Source organism: Peromyscus leucopus, chromosome 1 (assembly GCF_004664715.2).
Source record: "Peromyscus leucopus breed LL Stock chromosome 1, UCI_PerLeu_2.1, whole genome shotgun sequence".
In the NCBI taxonomy this organism is placed as follows: domain Eukaryota; kingdom Metazoa; phylum Chordata; class Mammalia; order Rodentia; family Cricetidae; genus Peromyscus; species Peromyscus leucopus.
In genome coordinates this window covers 120,023,816-120,046,801 of record NC_051063.1, presented here as the reverse complement: position 1 = coordinate 120,046,801, position 22,986 = coordinate 120,023,816, and the positions used below count along the sequence as shown (strand labels likewise).

At 45.7% G+C, this 22,986-nt stretch overlaps 1 protein-coding gene across 3 annotated transcripts in view; it reads left to right on the top strand.

The window, feature by feature from the left end:
- Positions 1-13,334: 13,334 nt before the first annotated feature.
- Ctxnd1 (cortexin domain containing 1) overlaps positions 13,335-22,986 on the top strand; it is a 50,617-nt gene continuing 40,965 nt past the window's right edge. Inside the window, exon 1 of one of the 3 annotated variants that reach the window (XM_037197700.1) lies at positions 13,335-13,915. In XM_037197700.1, coding sequence (XP_037053595.1) covers positions 13,502-13,915 — 414 coding nt within the window. In that variant the 5' untranslated portion in view covers positions 13,335-13,501. The remainder of the gene's footprint in view (positions 13,916-22,986) is intronic. The other 2 variants (XM_028873836.2, XM_028873837.2) reach the window with 2 other exon arrangements.

Below are 22,986 nucleotides of genomic sequence, written 5' to 3'. Positions count from 1 at the left end.
AGACTCCAGCACATACACACATGCACATGAAATAAATAAATCTTTTTTAAAAGATTGATAGAAATCTGCAAAAATACTTCTATTGTAAAAACTCATTTTAACAACTTGTATAAATTTCATTTATTTTTATTTCTTCAAGCTTATGGAACCCCTGTCTGAAATAATACAATAATGATTATAGGAATTTTGTTTGTTTGTTTGTTTTTGGTTTCTTGAAAAACTGGGAATCAATCTACCTCAAGACTCAGCTATACCACTTTTGGGCATCATACCACAAAGACACTTGCTCAACCATGTTCATAGCAGCCTTATTGGTAATAACCAGCTCCTGGAAACAACCTAGATATCCCTCACCTAAAGAATGGATAAGGAAAATGTGGTATATATACACAATGGAGCATTACTCAATTGTTAAAAATAATGACATCATGAAATTTGAAGGCAAGTGGATGGAACAAAAAAAAAAATCATCCTGGGTGAGGGAACCCAGACCCAGAAAGACAAACATGGAATGTACTCACTTATAAGGGGATCTTAGTTGTAAAGTAAAGGAAAACTAAAGCGGGGAACTAGCAAGGCAACTCCACGTAGTTTATCTGGTAGTTAAAAGAGGTTTATTTCAAGGTAACTTACAACCAGTAAAGGGGTCAGTTATAGGATCTGGGAGAGGTGAGGTGCAGTCCAGCATGGTTCTTTGGAGAACTCTGACTAGGTCTGCGATCCAGGATCCAGGATCACGAGGAGCCAAGAGGGCCAGCACATACAGTCTTAAAAGCTCCTGTCTTGGCCACGCCCCAGGGACAGGTCATAGGTATACGGTGATATTTGTGCTGAAATGTGATTTTATTTGTATGTTAATAAATAAAGTTGCCTGGGGGTCAGAGCTAATAGCAAGCCATAGCAGAAGTCTGGCAGTGGTAGCACATGCCCTTAATCCCAATTACATGACAGGCAGATCTCTGTGTATTCAAGGACACCACCAGCATGGAGACACATGCCTTTAATCTCAATACCAACCATAGAAGACCTGGAGGTCTGTATAGACAGGCAGTGACAAGGAGGACATGTGGTTGGGTTTACAACCAATGAGAAGGCAGAACAGAAAGTCAATAAAAAGATAGACACACAGAAAGTAAGTAGGTCTCTTTCTTAAGGGAAGGATGGCAGCGGCAGCCGGTGGTAAGAAGGTGGCCTCAGCTTTTGGCTACTACTCTCTGATCTCTGGGGCTTTTAACTCTGCATTTGGCTCTGTGTTTCTTATTTAATAAAACCGTTCAGAATTACATCTATATAGGTAGGTGTGGCAGTTACTTGCTGCCTCACTAGGGGCAGTGCTTCAAGGTCAAAGCTGGAACAGCTACCCACTACAGATAACTGTGCCACAATCCACAGCCCCAGAGAAGCTAAGTAATGAGGAGGGCCCCAATAAGGAATGCATGGATCTCCCTGTGGAGGGGAAATAGAAGAGATCTCATGGGTGTACTAAGGGCGAGTGGAGAAGGGAACATAAGGGATTGGGTTGGGGTTTGGATGGAGAGGAAGACAGTACTGAAAGAGATGATTGGAAAGGGGTGGCATTTTGGGGATAAGTAGAAACCTGGTGCAAGGAAAACTCCCAGGAATCTTCAAGGATGATCCCAGCTAAGACTCCTAGCAAAGGTGGATGCATAGCCTCAACTGATCATTTCATGTGACCAGACAGGACTTCCAATAGAGGGACTGGGATACAGGCCCAGCCACACAACCTGTGACCTACAGTCTGTTCTGCCTTTGGGTAGTGTGAGAGATAGTGTGAGGGTTGGCAGGTTGGGGGGATTGTGAGCATGGCCAACCAATGATTGATACAACCTTAGACCCATCCCATGAGAGCAAGCCCATCCCTGACACTGCCTAGAATGCCAGGACTCAGAGGCTGGATGGTGCAAAGACCTAGGACAGAACCAAATATGACTAGAGAAAAAATGTCAATATAATGATGTCTAATGATATTCTGCTAAACTCATAGATTGGTAACTACCCCAATTGTCAGCAGAGAACTTTCCCTTCATTCAGTAACTAATGGAAACAGATGCAAATCCACAGCCAAGCATTGAGCCAAGCTCTGGGAAAGCTGATGAAGATTGTATGAGCCAGAGGAGTCAAAGACGTCACAAAGGAACCCACAGAAACAACTAACCTGGGCTCACAGGAGCTCACAGAGGCTGGACTGACAGGGAGCCTGCATGGGACTGACCTAGGCCTTTTACATAATAGTGACAGTTGTATAGCTTGGTCTACTTGTGGGACTCCTAGAAGAGGGGACAAGGACTGTCCCTAACACTTTGGCTGGCTCTTGGGAATCTAGTCCTCATACTGGATTGCCTTGCCCAGCCTTAATACAAGGGGAGGAGCTTAGTCCTACTGAAACTTGACATGCCATGCTTTGTTGATACCCATGGGAGACCTGCTGAACAGAAACAGAGGAGGAGTGGATTGAGATGGGTGAAGGAGAGGTGGGAAGAGGGAGTGAGAGGAGAGGAGAGAGGAGAAACTGCTATCGAGTTGTAAAATAAATGAATAAATTTAATTGATAAAAATTGTACTTCTTGTTCAAGCCTTGCACAACCAGCAGAGGCCAGCAGGGAGCTCTGTCATTGGAGGATCCAGGTCTATGGTATCTACACTCTTGTATCCATGGTCTGATCACTTGGCAGGAGAAGAAGGAGCCAAGAAGGCTCTGCACTGTCAATTAAATGCTGGAGAGCCTGGGAGGGACACAATTATAATCCATTAACCAGAGACATCAAGTGCAATCTCCCTTTGTGCTCAGGAGAGGAGAACTGGCAGTGGCCCAGCACTAGGAAATCACCTCAGGTACCTCAGAGATAGACACTCCCGGAAACTTGAGACTGCTCAGTTCCTCCTTTGTAGTTTTTGCACAAAAACATGCCATCCAGGCCCCAACTGGATAAAGGCACTTGCCACCAAGCCTGACAACCTGATCCCAATTTCTGGGACCCGCACGGTAGAGGAAAACTGACGGCTGCAAGCTGTTCCTTGGCAGGGGTGACCTCCACCCCTGCAGTATAACATGTTCACCCCACCCACTTCCACGCACGCACGCACGCACGCATGCACGCATGCACGCACGCACAAAACATGAGATGTAATCAAAAAATCCTTGTTAAATATGCAGTTTATCTAAGAGATAAGCATGTTAGAGAATCCTACAATTTCATCACTCTAACAAATGTTTTCATTTTCAATCATTTTCTCTCCAGTCCATATTTCACACCACTTCATGTTCTCCATCAGCATCATGCTAACAAATGAAAACCATCTCAGTTCCTGGGCTGTCCTATGTTCACTATACGAAGGCCATAGTATCAAGTGTTTGCAATGCATCATCTGTTTCTGAGACGGATGGATTGATCCAGCCGTGCCTCAAGATATTAGGCCGAGAGAGGTCAGTATTGTTGGACAAAATTTCCTGAATAAAGTATTAAATCTTTGTTGTAAATATTACTAAATTTTTTTCCCTTCGAATAACTGAAGCAGTAAGGAGTAAGGCACTTAGTTGCTTGATTGGCAGCTGTCAGACCCTCTCCTTGTGCTTGGATTCCTTGAGCATGAGAGCTGTCATCCAAACTTAGATGACTGCCCAGACTGTCAACCTGATATGCAGGCCACTCTGAATGCTTTTAAATACTTCATGGCCACTCCAGGACCATTCTGCTCCTGCCGCAAAGATTACAGTGCCTACTGAAACCATGGCCTTTGCCTTAGGAGACTAGTCACAAGTGCTCCACACAGCTCACACTGGCTTCTGGAGACTCTACCTTAGCCAGGAAAACCCTTGCTGACCTCCACCCTGCCTGCAATGGAGTTGGGCAGCCGCACATTTCACAGCTATTCCCACTCAAACACTGGGAAGCCCTTCTCCCAGTAACTCAGCAGCCAGCCTGTGGCTGGCAGAGAGGAAGCTGCGCATCTGTGAAATTTGTGGCTGGTAACAAAGGATGTTGTGCATGAGTCCACCCTATCCTTTTTGGGGGGCCATGTAAGCAGTCTGCTTCTTAGTCTCTTTGAGTCAATCCAGGCTTTCTTCCTCCTTGTTGACACCCCCTGCTACGTTATAACACCAATCTCCAGTAAAGTTGCTCTCACGTGGTCTCTGTATATTTACAGCTGGCATTCTGTCTCCATCACAGGTAGAACAAACTAAGCTGCTTGCACAAAGAACAAGCAAATCCCCAGGGCTCCCAGCTCAGATGACAGCAGGTAGATGACTATGAGAAAATGATTTCCAGTGTTGTAAGGCCCCGAGGATGCCTGGGGCTGGAAGCCTCCGGCTCATTCAGCAGAGAGGAGATGGCTGCAGAGATGATGAAGGACTGCAAAGGTGCTGAACAGGCACCGGTGGGTGGAGAGGTAAGACTAGGAAAGACTAAGAAGATCCAGGCGGAAGAACTGCAGGAGCCAGCCAGTGCAAGGGTTCCAGACATCTGCCTACGGCTAAGAGCTGAGAGCCTTGACACCAGCAGCTAGGAACTCTTCCACTAACTGCTGAGTGCTGGACCATCGGCTTGGCGTTCAAAGCTTCAAGCAATAAGCCTCTGACTTAAGTACATCGAGCTGTAAATCTCTGGCTTTGAAAGCCTAGAAGCATAAGTCTCTCATTCTCAAGGCCTAGCAGTAGAAGCCTGTGGGTTAGAAGCCCAGCCCATAGGCTGCCAACAATGTGGGTGGCTTGTTGCCTGTTCATTTCCATCTGAATAGAGTAAAAGGAGCTGATTTTTTAAAACAGTTTAACCCTCACAACATCCCTAAAATAAAGACATCATTTTATTCTAATTTATAGACAAGAAGCCTGAGATTCTGCGGGAATCTATAAAGAGGCGATGCTCTCTTTATAGGCTGGCAGCAGAGTCAGATTTAGAATGCATGACAATTACCAGGTTTTCACTTTCAGCATTTCATGGCCCCAGGGGCTCCACTCCTGCCCTTTTCCTCTAGTGACCTCTACTCCCTTGCACAGTGAGACGCTCCCCAGGGTAGACCCCACAAAGTTTTCATAGCAAGGGAGACCTTTAGATTGTCTCTGCGCAGGGAGGAGACGCTTTATGGCATGCCTGAAAACTTCCAAATTTCCTGAAAACTTGCTTACATCAGGTCATGTCTTTCTCTCCTTCCCTCCTTTTGCCTAGAACTCCACTGTCTCAACTCTCTCCAGAGTTCTCCTTGCTCTACTCCAGTTCACACTCTGACACTTCAGAGCTCAGCTCTGAGACATCAACAAGCTTGTGCTCTGCCTCTGCTTCCCTGTCCTCAGTCTGCTGTTCTCCTCTAACTACATCTGTGTCTTTTTTCCAGGCAGAATAACTCATCCTTCTCTCCTCTCCACACACCTTGAGATGGGAGTCCAAGACGTATAGACCACGAAGAGCCCGTGTTCTTGAAAAGGTAACAAAGAGCTGGTGAACGGGTGCTTCCCACACCATGTCCTCTCGCTCACACTCTGTTCCTTCTCCTCATAGTGCAACCAGGAGCCTTGAGACGGGCAGCAACCCACAGCAGCATGGAATGCCCCTTTCTAAGTAAGAGGGAGAGAGTTCCTAGGCTGAGGCTTGCCTTGATGTACCTCCTCCTGTTGGGTCTTCCTCCTCCTCTGCACCATTGGCTTTTGGGGACTCAAAAGCGGTTATGTTCTTGAGTCTTCCCTTACTAGCTAAATATTCTGAGTCCTCGGCTTGGCAGAACCTAACGAGGCATTAGCCCAGGGAGTATGCTGTTTAAGCACACAATAACAGTCTCAGTTTCCATATGTGATGGAGTACTGGGAGGATGTAGCAGACACTGTCAAACTCAGATGACTAGAACATTAGTTCTGGGACTTGAAACTGAAGTCTTGAGACTTTAGTTATGCTGCTTAATCGCCCTCTGCCTCTGTTTCCTCATCTGAAAACGGGTGCAAGTTGCTGCCCACTCCACCCTCCTGTAAGCTGATAGCTGAAGGGCCCGGGATGCGTAGGAGTGAGCGCCGCACACATGAGGCTGGTCCAGCAGGCAGCAGGCATCTCTTTTCCCCTGACTGTCTCCTTTTCAAGCTGCATCATCCATCAGCTCTCCCAAAGTGCAAAGAGGAAGGATGGGCTGTCACCAATGTCTGTTTCTCTCTGTTGTCTAGCCTCCTGAGAGTGAGAGCATGAATCAACCAGGAAGCTGTGGCCCTGAAGCCCAGGGAATTGGCAGGAGGAGGAGCCGACCCCACAGTGGCCATGCTGTGTCATCGGCAGAGGCAGGGAGCCCAGAACAGAGGCATAAACAGCACCTTGAGCAAAACAACAGCCAACAGCTGGGGATTTGCCAAAGCTTCCCTCAAAAGCAGCCTCCTTCTGCTCCTCCTCTCTGTACCCCATCCAGGGATAAAGGAAAGGAAGCTCAGAACTGCCTGGACCCCAGTACGGTGCAAAAACTGAGACCAAGACAGCAGGCGACTGGCCCAAAGCAGTGCATGGACAGAGAATTATCCAATGTATGGTCACCAAGTTGCTCTCGGGCTGGGAAACTGAGGTCTTTTCTGAGGTGGATGTCTCATCCTGCCTCTATGGGGCCATTGCAGCTGATCTGTGCTCCAACGTGGACAAACAGGACAGAAATCCAAAGCTCAGCTTTGCCTGGAGTAGGAGCCTCACCCATCCTTGGGAAACAAACGGCTGTGTTAGGCATCTGGACATTCATGCTCTCAACTGAGACCCGCCACCAATGAAACACAATGGAACTAGTGTCTCTGCCTCATAAGCACACCTGCCAATGGGTAGACAGAACCAGAGTGAATCAGCAAGCATGTTGCTCAACAGCAGAGCAAGAAAGTGCCATAAAACTAGGCAAGCAAGGTGGAAGAGAATCACCATGTAGAAGAGAAGCATCATGAGTGCGTGAGGAAGGGAACAGCCTCTGTGGATCCTCTGGAGGAAGAGCAGTCTGGCTAGAAGCAGCCGAGAGTAGAACAAACTGGAGTCCAGGGGAATTGCTTACCAGCTGTCAGGGCTGGAGAAGCAGGAATGAGGGAATGACATCAGAGAAGAGGTTGGAGAAGGATCTGATGATCTTTTAGGATGCTCTAAACCATTCAGAAGGGGATGAAAGCCACTGCTGACCTCTGTGCCAAGCAGGGGTGTTCTCCGACTGGGGCACTAAAGGGGGATGTTTCTGCTGCTTAGAAGACTGATGGCTTTCAAAATGTATTTATAGGCAAAGGCAGGAAACACAGAGTAAGAGAGAGAACACTGACATGATCTGAAGGCAGGAAGGCAAAGTCTTCCTGAACTGCGTTCCATGTGACGGAGTGGTTTCTCTGAATATGCTCCCCTTGTGGCTACAGGATGTGGTGGGTCAGAAGCACAAGCACCCAGATGCCTTTCTGTAGGGCCAGGAAGTCAGGATACCAAGGCCTGAAAGAAACCTAGAAAATAACAGCCAAACCCCATGGTAGAGCCTCTTCCTCTGCCTCTTTCCAGCAATGACTATGCCTAAAAGCATTAACTCCTAGCCTGCAGTGGCAGCCAAGGACTCTCCATCTGCAGCATTGACAGTCTGTGTAGAGTAAACCCTCGCCCATGACTACACTGGTAATTCAGGTGGGGTAAACACTGGTTTTGAGCTGCCGATAGTTTAAAATAGCCAGTAAGGTTCCCAAGAGGCTGGGAATTAGCTCCGTTGGTAGAGTGCTTGCCTAGCATTCATGGAACTCTGGCTTTGATCCACAGCACCACACAAACTAGGCATGGTGGCACATTCCTGCAGGCGGTGATTTTCCCCAACCAGCTCTTTGCGAAACTCACAACCCAAACAGAAAAAGACCCACTGTCCAGAATAGTAGTCAGGATAAGCTAGGTTATGCTACAATAACAACCCCCTTCAAAAGGAGATAGGAATCAGGCAGCTAAAAGAGCATGCCTACTTTGGGACATGGCCACTGTACACGTGTCCCTTGTTGCATCTGACATTTGTAAAGATATGAGAAGCCCACAGACATGGATTTGGGGCTTTGACTCTATTTCTAAGGTACAAGCCAAAGTGATGATGAGAGCAAAGCAAGGAGACAAGATCTGTACTAGGGTAACATTGACACCGATTAATATGTTCAGTCATAGCCACAAAGAAACTAGGCTCCCACAGCAGCCAGCTACAGTGATTAGTTACCCACGAGGCCAAGACTGAGACCCAACTAACTGTGAAAGATGACATCTGTTTTGAACTTTGAAATGCTATAACTAAAGACTGAGTCCTGACAACTAGGTGAGATAGAGCACATGCCACTCAGCCGGACCCAGCCATTCTATGGGCACATATTTTAAAATATTCTGTGCACCATGTTTTCGCCAAGGAAAAATAATTACCTAATTAAAAAGCTCATCTGGATACTGTACATCTCTTTGCAAGCAATTTCTATTTATTTACAGCGGACACAGAGGAAAAATAGACTTCCTTTTGTAAAGTTTACCAGTGAGGTCTGAGCCTCCCCTGGTACACTGCTTACTGGCTTACATTTGGTGCCAAATTTGATCTCTCCAGCAATCCTGAAAGAATCGTTTTTGCTTCATGACTGGAAATATGGCAAATACCATGTCTTGGCAACTGTTTTCTATCCGATGAGTTACAGAGCAAGATTGGAACCCAGGACTGTCTGATTCCAAGTCCTATATTTCATCCAGATTCCTGTGTTCATGATCACTGTGATCAAAATTTATACAACTCTCTGCCCAGTGTCCCACTACTATTATTATTTTTCCTCCTCCTCTTCCCCTTCCTCCTCCTCCTTTCTCTTTCTTGCTCTCACTCTGTGTGTGTATGTGCATGGTACCAGAGGTCGATATCAGTGTCTTTCTTCCCTGCTCTTCACCTTGTTTTTGAGACAGGGTTTTCCCATGAATCTGAAGCTTGTTGATTCAGCTAAACTAGCTGACCAGCCAAGCCCTTTTAATCTTACTCTCTCCACCTCCTCAGGGCTGGCATTACAGGGTCAGACAACCACACCCAGCTTTTTGTGTGACTACTAGAGATCTGAACTCAGGAATTCATGCTTACATGACAACCAAGCCATCTCCCTAGTCCTCCACTTCTTTTAAATGCAGCCATGTCAGAATGTGGTAACACTGTCTGTTCCATCAGTAGTTGTGGTGGTCAATGTCATTGGCTATTACAAGCCCAAATTCTTGGTCCTAGTGTCCTGGGTATGTGGAGCTGTAATGCCATTCTAGGAAGCAGATAATTTCCTTGCTTGGCCAAATGACTTGCTCTGGTAACAACTTTATGTGTCAGGCCATAGTTGAGCTCACGCTTTCCTGTCTCTCCAGTGAGACCAGAGCACTGAAGATAGAAAGTGCTTCTCCATCCTGGATTCCCAAGTGATGTTACTCACATGAAGCCAATCCACAACCAACCCTTCATGGATGTACAGCATGAGTCCTGGGTGGATAACTGTCTCCAGATGCTGAGAACTAGGGGCTGTTTGTTATACAGTACATGTCACTTATCTTAACCGGTGCTCTACCCAGTGGGCATAAGCTCCAACTTGGGTTTGTAAAGTCCTGACATAGAAATTTTTAAAGTGGAACCCAACAGAATTCATTCCTTAAAGTGACTGACATGGTTATTACACAAAGCTCTGGGGACTGCCCGTTTTCATCAATTGGAGAGGAATAAAAGTCAGTGTGGAATTATGAAAGAGAGTCACTGATAATAGACAGGAGAGACAGGAAGTGGAGAGAGATGCTTTGGAGTTGACAGGGACAGCAACGCTTTAAGCTAATGTCCTGCTTAACTCTCTGTCCTGTTTTCTGGAAAATGGAAGAGCTAGCCATATCTTGCTACTCATCGAAGAATTCTTCATTTTGTTTTGATGAATGAATGTTCAGAAGGTGCTTAAAATCATACTGTTTGACTTTAAAGTCTCAATATACACTATCATTTAACTATTTTAACTAGTTCTTATATCTAGGCCTCTAGATTGTGTCCAGTTTTTCACTATTATACATTTTTTTTTGTAAAATAATGAACATTAGTGATATGTGCTTCATCCAGTGGTCAATGATTTCTTCTTTTAATTAATTAATTATATATATACATATATATATGTATATATGTGTGTGTGTGTGTGTGTGTGTGTGTGTGTGTGTGTGTGTGTGTTTTGCCTGTGTGTGTATCATGTGCATGAAGGGCCCTCAGAGGCCAGAAATGGGCAACAACTCCCTGGACCTGGAGCTGTTGACAACTATGAGCCACCATATGGGTGCTGAGAAAACCAGGGTCCTCTTCATGAGCAGCAAATGCTCTTAGTCACTGAGCTATGGTCTCCAGGTCAACCCAATGATTTCCTTAGAAAAAAATGCCTGAAAATGTATTTGCTTGGTTTATTGTTATGAACCATGAGTACTCAATTTGGCATTTGTTCACAAACTGCTTTCTAGAAATATTGTACTGTTTTACATTCTCATAAATGTGTGCTCATTTATCTGAACCTTTTATTAGCACTAGATAATGTCAATATTTTAAATTTTTCCAACTTTACTTAAAAGGCACATTTTCCTATTTGCATTTATTGCATCAACAGAGTGAATGGTTGTTTCGTCTTGTTATTTGAGTTTTTCTGTTGTAAATTGTTTCCAGCTCTCTTCTTTTCCTTGTTTGGGGGAAGGGGGTTGATCCTGTCTTAGTTAAATGATTATATGACATTCGCAAATTATGTTAAAATGTTGTTCTACTAGGGCTATCAGAGAAGATATAGGACCACCACTTAACTTTGACTTTTGGATACACAATGAATGAAACTATTCACACTAAAAAGTAACTCATGGGACCAAACATGGTGACTCATGCCGGTGATCCTAGCAAGCTGAAGGCTGAAACAGGAGGATCATGGTTTCCAGGACAGCCTCAGCTAGCCAACAAGTTCCAAGCCAGTCTGGCTCACCCAGTGAGATCTTGTGGCAAACAAAATAAAAAGAAATGACTTATGGTCTATCTGAAAATCCAAATTAACCAAAGGTTTGCTTTTAAAATTAAATTTAGCAACTGCCTGTCACATGTATAGTAAATACTTTTCCAACTTGTTTATTTTTCAATTCTGTTTACCATGTCTCTTTATATACAGATCATTTGGACTTTTTATGCTCATATCTATCAGCATTTTCCTTTATGGGTTTATGATGTATTAGAAAGGCTTTCAGAACCCTGAGTTTATGACAAACACCTATATATTCATTGCTTGGCTTCATGATTTTCACATTCATCATTTGAGTGATTTGTAATCTATTTTGGTCTAGGGAACTACATAGAAAACATATTCTTGATTATGACTACAGTCATTCCAATATAATTTGCTTCAAAAGTCTGCTTGTTCCACTCACTGAAGTACCACCTTCAACCCTTAATTTTTCCTGCATTTCTACTTGGGGTAGTGTGTTGTAGAATATTTTTTTAGGATGTGTTATGTTTATTTATGCTGTGGAACATTTGTTTAATGATGCAAAGATGTGTTCCATTCTTTCATGTTGCATTTGTTTAACTCTGTGAAGCTGTATTATTGTGCCTATCTAAAACACTTGATTTGTCTAATAAAGAGCTGAACAACCAATAGCTAGGCAGGAGAAAGGATAGGTGGGGCTGGCAGGCAGAGAGAATAAATAGGAGATCTGGGAGTGAAAGAAGGAGAACTCAAGGGGCCAGCCACCCAGCTACACAGCAAGCCATGGAGTGAGAAATAAAGAAAGGTATACAGAAATAGAGAAAGGTAAAAGCCAAGAAGCAAAAGATAGATTAAAGAATTTAAGAAAAGCTGGCTAGAAACAAGCCAAGCTAAGGCTGGGCATTCATAAGAAAGAATAAGCCTCTATGTGATTTATTTGGGAACTGGGTGATGGCCCCCTAAAGAACAAAGAGTAAAACAACCAACAACAGCAGTGGATCTTGCTCCAGGGGTGGTCCTCCTGGGCAGTGCCATAACATTGTAATCACTGTCTCTCTGTATTGGTATGACACAGGTGAGTAGATTCCAGAGGCACCAAATCCCTGACTCCTCTTCTCTACCTGTGCGACCTTAGATACCTACTTCCATTGCTTATCTATCTGTGAGTGGCAGCAATGCCATCATCTGCTTCATGGACTTGTTGTAAAGAATAAAATGCACTGATGCCTGTAAGCACTCCTGAGGCAGTAATACACATATCACTTTGCTGTAGTGTCCTGCAAGACTGCTTTCCCATCCCCTTTTGGTCCCCGCTCTAAAGTCACCATGTCAATTTACAAAAAAATCTGTTTGGAATTTGATAATAATTACATTGGAAATGCAAACACAGAGGATTTGATTGGGTGACAGGGTTGCTTTTTCTTGTCCAGGAGTAAGGCTTGTGTCTTAATAGAGTCGAATTCCTCTGTTCCTCCAATCAAAAATAGAAGGGCCCCCAGTATGATGTATGTTCCATGATGATGTTACTAAGGACATCTGAGTCCTCTCTTGGGGTTCTTAATTAATTAAATAATTTAAAAAAATATTTAGAAGAAAGCTTGAGGACAACTTCATTTGAGTTTAAAAGAAAAACCCCAGTGCAAGTAGGCTATAAATACCAGCAGCTGTTTTGGGGAGGAAGACGGAGAAGAGGAAGAGAGAAAGCCATGCTATTTGTAAGAGGCTAAATGATGGACAAGCAGCCGCAGGGTTAAAGCCTGCCCCAGCTTTGTCCAGTACCAAATAGAAAGAGATAGGAAGAAGAAATGGCGGGAATTAAGTTTTCTGAGTTCTAACTCAGAAAAGCAGACCTTAGCTGAGCCACTTGGCTCTGACTCTGTGAGCAACTCCAGGGGAGTGTTCTTTAGAAAGGAAAAGCATACATCTCACTAAAGGGATAATTACGTCTCCAGTTTCTTTAGCATGTCTTAATGTGAATTAGCCTTCCTGAGTGGTGATCTCACTACCAGGCAACCGACTGGCACAGCCTCTGGATTAACTCTCCTGTTTTGGATAGCTTGGGATATTAGGTCTCCACCCAAAGGTAGAGGTAAATTTTGTTCTTTTACCAGAAGGAAATAGCTTTCACTTAATGGGCCTCAACAGTGCCCTGAGCAAGACTAATGTAGCAGTGAGTTTACATCTCCAGATATTTATGATTGCTCTGTTAGTGAAAAGAGAGTTTATCATCCGTATTACTGACAATAACACTGTGAGTTTGTTGTGTTTATATCATGACCTGTCAGCTCATTGGGGAGAACTACTATGTAACTGTTGTCGTTACTCTGGATTTTCCTACCACAATCATATCCCTGCAAACAGCAATTGCTTTCCTCCTGGTTCCCAGCTTAAACCCATAGCATACGCTGAGACACACTCAGTCATTTATACTTCATTGCCTTCTTTCTCCTCCTTTCTCTTCCCTAATTGCTCCAGCAGACTTTCCAAACTGGCCTCCCAGGCTCATCCCTAACTTTAATGGCCATGTCTTTGTAGGGTACTGAGCATAAGGCAATGGGATCCTCGCAGGAAAGCTTTATGGTTTGGGGGTCTGGTTTTTGCTTTCCCGCCTCACAGAGGGACTTTTGCAGAGCCGATGCGCCCTTCCCTGAGCCGGCGGCGCTGCACTGGGGGCCGAAGTTTCTCCCTGCGTTTCCGCTTGAACAGCGTCCAAGCCTCGCCTTTAAAATGCCAGGGCGGCCTCAGCTCTGCTCACAGCCGCTCTTAGCGGCTGCCCGGGGCTCACCGCGCCGCCGCCGGGCGCTGACTCAGCCGCAGTCGGGCTGCTCCACCGAGCAGGACCTGGAGAGTGCGTGCCCGGAGCCGCCGGGGAAGCACCGCAGCCTTGAGCCGCGGGCTTCCGGAGCTGGAGCTGGGGGCTGGCCCGTATGGGTCCCCCGAGTGAGCACATGGGACTCGCCCGGCCAGGTAGGACTGCGGGAACGTCACCCTGAGCATCCTCCAGCGGGGAGGGCGAACAGCACCGTCTGCCCTGCGGGAGATTAGTCCCAGTTCCAGGTAGCAGGAGCGGGATCTGCTAATGCAGTGGGGCCTGGCCAAGCACTGGCCGCCAGGAGACCTGACAGGACTAGACAACAGGACCCCTTGGCAGCCCAGTGCCTATTACCTTGGCCGCCAACCTGGAGGTCCAGTCCCGAACGGCCGGTAAATGCGCCGCTTAGGATGGAATGGCTCCGGGCTACACTTAGCAGCAGATAGCTGCCTTGTGCGGCTCGGGTCTCAACACCCAGGGAACTGGTAATGCTGGCTGGGTTCAGATTCATCTCCTCCCAGTAGGAGGTCCTCCACCCTCGCCTTTAAGGAATCCAAAGAGTGTGTATGGAAACTGAATGAAAGTTACCAATTCCCTCTAGTCAAGTTCAGCGCCTGAAATTCCATGTGCTTGTGGCTGCCAGCAGCAGAGAACAGAATCTCATCAGTGTAGTTGATGAAGGTCATGATTGATGGGACTTCTGGGGAAACTTCTGTAAGTGGCAGTCTTTATAAAGAAATGTCAAGTTTCAGTAGGGTTTTTGTCCTGATCTGTGTAAGAAGCCTAATTCAAGTTTTCAATGTTTTCCCCCATGTCAGTGGAGAATGGTTCATGTGATGCTGTGAAAAGTGTGTTATGGTGCTAAATTTGATAAGTGTCTTGATTGCCCACGGGGGAAGTTCTGGAATGGGAACTCTCAGTCCAAGTCTATGCATCTTCTCACTGGATGCACCCTGGGGTCCTAGTGTCATACTGATCTGTCAAAACGTGGCTGTGTACCCAGAAAAGAAGCCTCACCCAGCCTCCCTGATGCCTTCCTGGGAGAGGCTCCTTGTAACCACTTCTGCGTCAGCTTGGGGGTTCTGCCAATCTGCTCTGAGATTTCCCTGGTCTTCCAAATCCCAGCCAGGGAATCTAACCTTCCAGCCTGACACCACAAACACATGCAACCTTGCTATTTCCCTCAAAGTATGTTGTCTAGTGAATCCTGCGTCCAGCATCACAGCCCCTAGGTTTCCCTCAGCTTCAGCAAGCTGCTTCCTGAGCAGGGCTGTAATAATCTGATTCGTCACAATTCATGGTCTTCTGCAAAGTAGGTTTAGATGATCATAAAGCCAAATACCAATCCTTTGGGTGTGATTTGTAATTTGGACTTTGGTTAAGGTTATATTTTTGGAGGTAGTTCATGGTATGATATTGCACCAACTTTCAGAATACATGGGGGGGGTGGTTGAAAAACCCCTCTCTTTAGGGGAAGTACCCTGAAGCAAATGGCCTTGCATTTACTCCAACCAGGAACTGTGAGTAAACTATTCATTTATTCTCTGTGCCATTGCATTAAGATACTCTGGTTCCAGGGAGTTGATTCCCTAATCACTTTTCCAGTAATGCCATTTATTATTTCTGAGCAAAGTGCAGAAAATGAATGCATGAGATATGTTTCTAAATTCACCTGCATGTGGAAAATCATAGCAACTCTCAGGCTGTTAAAGGACAAACATAAGTCTGCAATAAGCAAGGTTAGGGTGGAAAGGGGATATATTGGTGAAAAGCACCCATGTATGTGCCTGGAAAAAAAATTAACTAGAAATCCAATGGCTGCTTACAAACTGATTTAGTGAATGTGTATCTTTCCAGCCTGTTTCCTTACCCAGTTAATGAAAGATGCAGTCATTCTGAATATACTGCCTCACTAGTTAATCTTTATTTGACAAATATTTACACTGTGCGGGCACAATATCACAGCACAGCCTCAAAATCAGCAGCCCTGTGGCGATCAACGTATGGTGTGGCTCAAATTCAACACCATTTCCAAGACCTAAATGGAAACTGAAATGACATCAAGGAAAATGTCCTTCCATTATCCTGCCTGGCCACAGTAGAAGGAGCAATGTTTATGGACCTGACAGGGTTCCAAGTCTCTGAGGTTAATGCTTCTAATAAGTTCAAATGTGAAAAAAAGGCATAATGGCTCTGGATGTGGGCACTGAAGGCTCTGGAATTACTCCATGTCTGTGAGTGTTTTAGGTGACTGAAGTTTCTTCTTGGAAGTGATTTTTTTTTTTTTTTTGAGTATTTGCTTTGAAAGAAAATATTCCTAATGTGCCATACTTGCCTCCTCCCATCAGAGGGTTGGCTGTTGGGAATCTGTGTTCCCTGCTGACTCAGAGTGGGTGTTGTGAAAATCAGTCATCCTGGGCCCCTAGGGGAGAAAGCTCATAGGTGTGAGTATAAGAGAGATTGGTCAGAGTTTTGTTTGGGCTCTGTAACTAATCACATGACCTTAAGCAAATGACCTTTCGGGTTCTCTTATTTGTGAATCCCTAGGATAATCAATACTAAGTGTTGCACTTACTAAACACTTGCCACACACTAAGTATTTTGTATATGCATTCATGTAACTTTCACAATCATATTTTATGTCTGTATATGAGTAGTGTAGCATATGTGTGTGTGTCCATATGTGTACAGGTGGGCATATACATGGTGGAGTGCATGTAGAGTCCAGAACTCTACATCAGGTGTTTTCCTCACCCTCTCTTCACCTCGTTTATTAGAACAGGATCTCTCACTAAACCTGGAGCTCACTGATTCCTCTAGACGAGATGGCCAGTAAAGCCCAGAGATACTCCTGCCTCTGCCTTACTTACTAGGATTACAGGCATGAGCCACTGCACCCAGCAGCTCTCCTATGGGTTCTTACGCTATGAGCAGACACTTTACCAACTGATCCATCTCTCCGGCCCTCAGTGTCAGATTTTTATCTCCATTTTCTGACGAGGAAACTGATGATTAAAGGTGCTACCTCAATTAATGAAGGTTGATCGAGGATAAGAAAACTTAGGTTCCAAACTGGCATGCCTGATTTTGAAAATGACACCCTTCTTTCCTGAACTGTACTCATTGCGTGAAGTAGGTTATGGAAAAGAAAAACAAAACAAAAGACAACTCTGAGTGTCAGTACTCAAAATCATGAAGGTACACTTAGTGGTGATAACCAGTTCCACTTTCTGAAGACTCAATTGCAAGAGCTTTTTCTGTTTGGAACCTATGGATGGGCCCCTTTGTTACTGGCTGTGACTTACCCATTATCCCCTGAAAGCTGCTCTCTGCCTCTAGGACTCAGTTTCTATATTTATAGACTACGGAAATATTGTCATCCTTACTGGGGAAATGTGGGAACTGGAACTGGAACTGGTGATTTATGTGAATAAGTCCAGTACACAGCAGGTGTTTAACACACAATGCTTGGAACCAGTCCTTCCTAGCTGGTCCCTCCCACAGTCTGCTCCTCTGCTTTCACAATGGACGATGGTGGTCAACAGATCACCGTGGCATGTCCTTGAACACAGACTTCTGTAGCTAGACATTCCCTGAAGGGTGCCTTGATGTGTTCCCTTGATTACAATGCTTCAAGCCTGTGCAGATAAAGTGTCCTTGTGAAATTCATTCCTAGAAGAAATGGAGGAAAATGGCATCACTGACTAGAAGAACTAAGGTTGGGATACCTACTCCCAGAATCCCCCCAGATTGAGAAGAGGCCCCTATAGCTCACAGAGACTCTACACAAATGAGCATCCTCTCGAGGCTCATGTAAACTTGGACTGCATCCCCTCTCATGGTATCCTGCCTGGTTGCTTGCCCAGGACTGCTTTTGAACCTCACCCCGGTGTGGAGAGTAGAGGAAGCCCGGAGTGAGTGAATCCCTGAGTATGTATGTGATGTTGACATGGGTAGGGTATCAGACCCGTGAGAAAAGTGAAAGCTTCCAGCTACCAGGGAGAGACTCATAAGGAATAAGGCAAAGCTTTCCTCTGATCCATGTGTAGATGCTGCTAGGGGGTGCAGAAAAATAGGGGTGCAGGAAAATGTCCACCATAGCTTCTCCGCTGCCCTGCCCAGCCTTGGTATTTATAGCCCGAAGACTGCTCTACAGAGACGGCTCCTACCAAGATTAGTTAAACCTGTCTTCTTGATCCAATCGTATACCATACACCCCGCCTCCTTGTTCTGCTCTATGGCATGAACACGCTGTACTTCTGTAGTGCTGCAGTGTCTCCAGCAGAGAGCTTTGACCACCTCCACCATGATCCCCATTTTCTGTCTCTGTGTCTGCCTGTCTTTCTTTTCTTCATTCCCTTGCCAACCCAGTCAGGTCCATTCCTGGAGCAATGCTGGACAGGGCACCCCAGGTCCCGGACTAAGAGCAGAACAAGTATCTCCTTGGCCCTCTCCTCAGGGTCTAGCCCCAACCTTGGCACTCAAGACTTCTTGGGATTTTTTTAAAGTCTATTCTTTTGTTTTGCTTTTTAAGTGACTCATAATAGCTACATATTTATAGAGACTTTCAAGTGTTTACCGCTCACGTGGCAAGGACAGGCCCAGGCAGAGTAATGAAAAGGAAGGGCACCTAGTCACTTAGACTTGAACCTCTCAGCTGTCTCTACTGAAACCTACTAGTGACAGGAGATGTGACCCTGGATGGTCCGAAAATGGCCTCAACAGCATTTCGCTTTCATGGAGAGTTTTCACTCCGACCTTTGGGGGAATTTCGTATTCTGTCTCTAAAAGATTTGACTCCTAGTGCTGGCCCCATTAGAATCCAAGGACTTCATCCCTGCCCTTGGGACAGAACGATGGGAGGTTGGAACAGGTCAGAATTGTGCTGCTGCTCCTGCAGCCCAGGCTGGAACAGATAAGGTGAACGAAGTGCATTGTCCTTTCCATGGATGTGAACTTTCATGCTCTGTGGCCATAATGGGATGTGTTTGTCATCTGAAGATCGACAGCTGACAAGTGACCTAATACTGCATGGAATCACCACACACCCCTCTTTCTTTCTGACAAAGCAGGTTCTTCTTGGCTCAAGTGGAACGTCTTGTGTTCTAGAAGACTGTAAATAAATGGATTGTGCTTGCCACACCTCCATTTGCCCAGAGCAGACATTGCTAATTGATCATGGTGCTGAATAAGCCCTTGGCATCCTCCTCAAGAGTTACTTAGAATTGACTCGAGAAATGATCCCTAGGGGGGTGCCATGGCTGATGGGAAGCAGGGAGGGGTTTTATGCTAGGGGAACAATATGAAAGTGAAATTTCTGAAAGGGTTTGCCCTTCCTTCCTGACATCCTCACCTCTCCCAAGCCAAATGAGCATCCTACAAAATCTGCCCCTCTGCAGTCCACCATGTCCCAAGTGTCCACAGACAGACACATCCGTTCTAGGTTATTTGATGCTCTTCTGCTCGGCTTGATGGGGATGTGTCTGTGTCTACCCTGGGCTGCTTTAAATTACGTATGACTTACACGGCTAAGACATCAGAGAGAATGAGACTTCAGGTTCCCAATGTTTGCACTTCTGAGGAGGCAGACTGCATGCTGGCATCACAAGGAGGCTTCATGCATAAGAACAGGGACCTCTGGATCTCTGAAGGGCTAGGTGGTCCTGCCAGCCAGACCCTCATTAGCAGCATGGCCTTCCTCTTCCAAGATGACCCCACTCCTGGTAAACATTGTTGCCCTCTCTTATTAACTGAAGTCTCAGAGGGGCTCTTGTCTTCACTGGGCCAATTGATTTGACAAATAGATATTCTGGGCCCAACTCCCAGGAAGGGAGTTCCGTTCCACTGGCATCAACCCTATAGCAGAATTGTTCAGTCGCCAGCAAAGCCTATGTCCCCTTCCCTGTGTCCCAGTTACAATATTAACATATTCATTCTCAGCTCTGCGGAAGAATGGAGGGAAGCTGCCACTTTTAGCAAGCAGAGCAAAGAAAACCGTGCTCTCCCCGGCGGCCACATCTTCAAGTGAACAAGGACATTATTGTTAATCAATATACATGCCCTCTGAAATCCAGCACTCTGAGAATTCATTTTCTTCTTCAGCAGCTCCCCTGATTTCTGGGATTTCATCTGAGAGAGAGAGAGAGAGAGAGAGAGAGAGAGAGAGAGAGAGAGAGAGAGAGAGAGAGAGAGAGGATTTTTACACTATTGTGGAGAGGGAGGATTTGAGTACTGCTACTCTCCAACTATCCCCAGGACCCTTGTACTTCACAATTTGGGGGGGGGGCATTCCAATCTGTGATGCTAAGGAGGTGACTTTTGCCTCCTTTAGAAACAAGCAGTCAAAGCCTTAACCCTAACTTAACCCTTTGATTCTTCCAAAAGAGATGAAGCATGCTTCTTAGAGGTCCCTCAGAAGTTCCAGTTGTGCGTGAATAAGGGTGGGTCTAAGAGAGCTTCCTACATGGGCACTGTTGTAACATGGGGTAAAGATGGAAAGAGGAAAGATCTAGTTGTCAAGACCCAACTTAGCATATTGACCAATTTCAGAACCGTGGGAGTAATTATCATGGAGACGCACAGGAGCCTCTATGGTCAAACTCTCTTGCTGTGGCTTCAATTCCTAACTCCACATCCCCCTGCTGCTCTGAGCACCCTTTTCTCCCCAGATAAAATGGAGGTAGGAGCATGGTCTCCTAAGCTTTAAGAGAAGCTTATAGAGGACAATATGTGGCTAACCCAGCACCATGCCCAGGGAAATGTGTTTGGCAAACTAACATGATTGTGAGAGTACATCCTAACATGCTGAAGGCAGGAGAGTGGTGCCCAAAGAATCACCCAGAAGGCTCAGTGTACAATACAGTGAGGAGCCCAATCCCAATCCTCTAGACCAGAACTTCCTGGCATAGAAGCAGTAATGCACATTTTTAACAATCTGATAGACCGTTAGAGTCAAGTATGAGAGTCACTGACCCAACTTGAGCACATACATCAGGGTTTCACACCAGCTTGACCTAAGCTCCGTATATCCCGATTCTACCACTCAACATCTGGACAGAAAAAAATCAAGTGCCCTGTCTCCCCTTCTAAATGCACGCATGCACATTAGCTCCCACAGCGGTCTTTGAAACGGCATTTGTTAATTTTCTGCTTTCCACAAAAGTCATGACACCATCAGTTGTCAGCTGTGCCGGGACCCAGAGCTTCTCAGTCCAGCTGATGCAGCCCCAGTCTTTACTGCTCCTGCCTAGAAAAATCACAGGACAAAGACAAGACCTGGATCTGGAGAGAAACCACGGGGCTTCCAGCTTTGATGATACTGTCTTTTTTAACGGTTGCTACTGTGTAGCAAAAGCCCAGGATTGCTCCAATTTCAGCATAGAAGTGGGGAGTCTGTCTTCATTTTAGGACTGGTGTGTGTGTGTGTGTGTGTGTGTGTGTGTGTGTGTGTGTGTGTGTATCTCATCTTTATAGAAAATGAATTTTGGAAGGATAGACAACGTGCTCATTTGGGTGAACAAGAATTTGAGTAGCTGAGTTCCGTGGATTCACATAGTAAGCATTTGCCAGTTACACTTTTTTGGCAGTTGGGATTTGGTTATGATCCTGGGGTGAGCCCAGAATCTTGTAAGTTTAAATGTGTACTCTATCACTAAGTACATAATCAGTTCCCCACTAGAATACTTTCTGGAAATTTTTTTGGTGTCATACAAGATGTGGTGCTTTCAAAATATTCTAGAGACTGTAAAAAGAGGAAATGACCACCTGTAATCCCAGACCCATGACCAGTATCTCAGCATTTCCTCCACTTTTTGCTTTTGGTATCTTTGTGATGTTTTTGTATTTAAAAAATAATAATACGGTTGGGTTATGTGTAAAGGAAGCAGAGTAAACTGTGTTCCTAAGTGCTGAGACCCATGTGTCCTGTAACAACGTGAGGCATGGTCAGGCCCAGCCCTGAAGAAGGTTCTATGCAGGATGTGGGATATGGGCCACAGAGCCAGGCATAGTGTTTTAGGTGGAAACAGCAGGGGTGGAAAGGACTAAGCTCAGTGTGGCTTCTTTGCAGTCCCTCACCATGAGGTAGAAGGGTCTATCCCCCTCCCCCAGATACTGAGCAGCCTTGAGGCGGCTTCAATAGGCAAAAGGAAAGTGATGCTAGGTGACTTTCAGGGCCGAGGAGGCAAAGGCCATGCCCCTTTTTGCTGGTCTCTCTAGGGACACTCACTCTATGACCTTTGATCGGCCATATCTACTACCCTGAAGCCGCCATGTGGGACCACATAGGGAAAGTGATACCTGAAGGACGCCAGCTGTGAATCTCCCCAGGCCAGGTACTGGAACTGTGAGTAAAGGGCCTTCTCCAGGACCCCAACCTCAACCGCTAAATGACAAAACACACATAATCACCTGCAGCAGAGTCCAGTCACCTCCCAGATTCATGATCAAAGTAATGATGGTTACTATTTTTTAAAAAATAAATAACCAGGACAACTTCTCTGGAAACTACACCTATTTCAGACTTGAGATAAACAGATTGTCAAGGGCAACAGGCCTGGTGGGACTGTCTGGGAACAGAGTAGAGAGGCCATGGTGTTGTGGTACAGCAGGGTGACAGAGGCTCTCCCCTGGGGGTAGTTTGATGACCACTGGCAGGACGGATCATCTCTGGTGGGTTCTGCCCACAGTGTCCCCATGCCTGCACTGTCATCCTGACTTTAGGAGGTGGGCACTCTGGTCATCGGCTATGAGCATCCTGAGATCTGAAGCCAAACATATAAAAGGAGTCCCTCAAGTCCAGGTGCTAATTAATGGTGGGACCCTTTCTTAAAACCCAAGACCTGGCTCTGTCTCCATTGCCCACCCTGATATTTGTTTCAAGTTAGGTGGAGGCTTCTGGTACACTGATGGAACACCACGTGAGGGTCTTGATAAAGTATGAGGTGTCTGGCTGACTTGGGAGGTGCTGAACTTTCCCTTCCCTTTGGGAAAGATCCAACTGACAGGTTTTGGGACCCATGGCAACAGCATTGCCAGGAGACTTCTCAGAGAGCAACTTCTAGTCATTTGAGTTTCCTTGGCTCCAACCTCAGAGAGTGGCATCTAGGTTGAACTTATGCCTGCTTCCAGGACTATCCAAATCCTGGTCCCATGCATTTGATTTGGTCAGAACAACAGAAAAGCTATCACCAGATTGTCAGTAGGGTGGTACTTTACTATTCCGGAA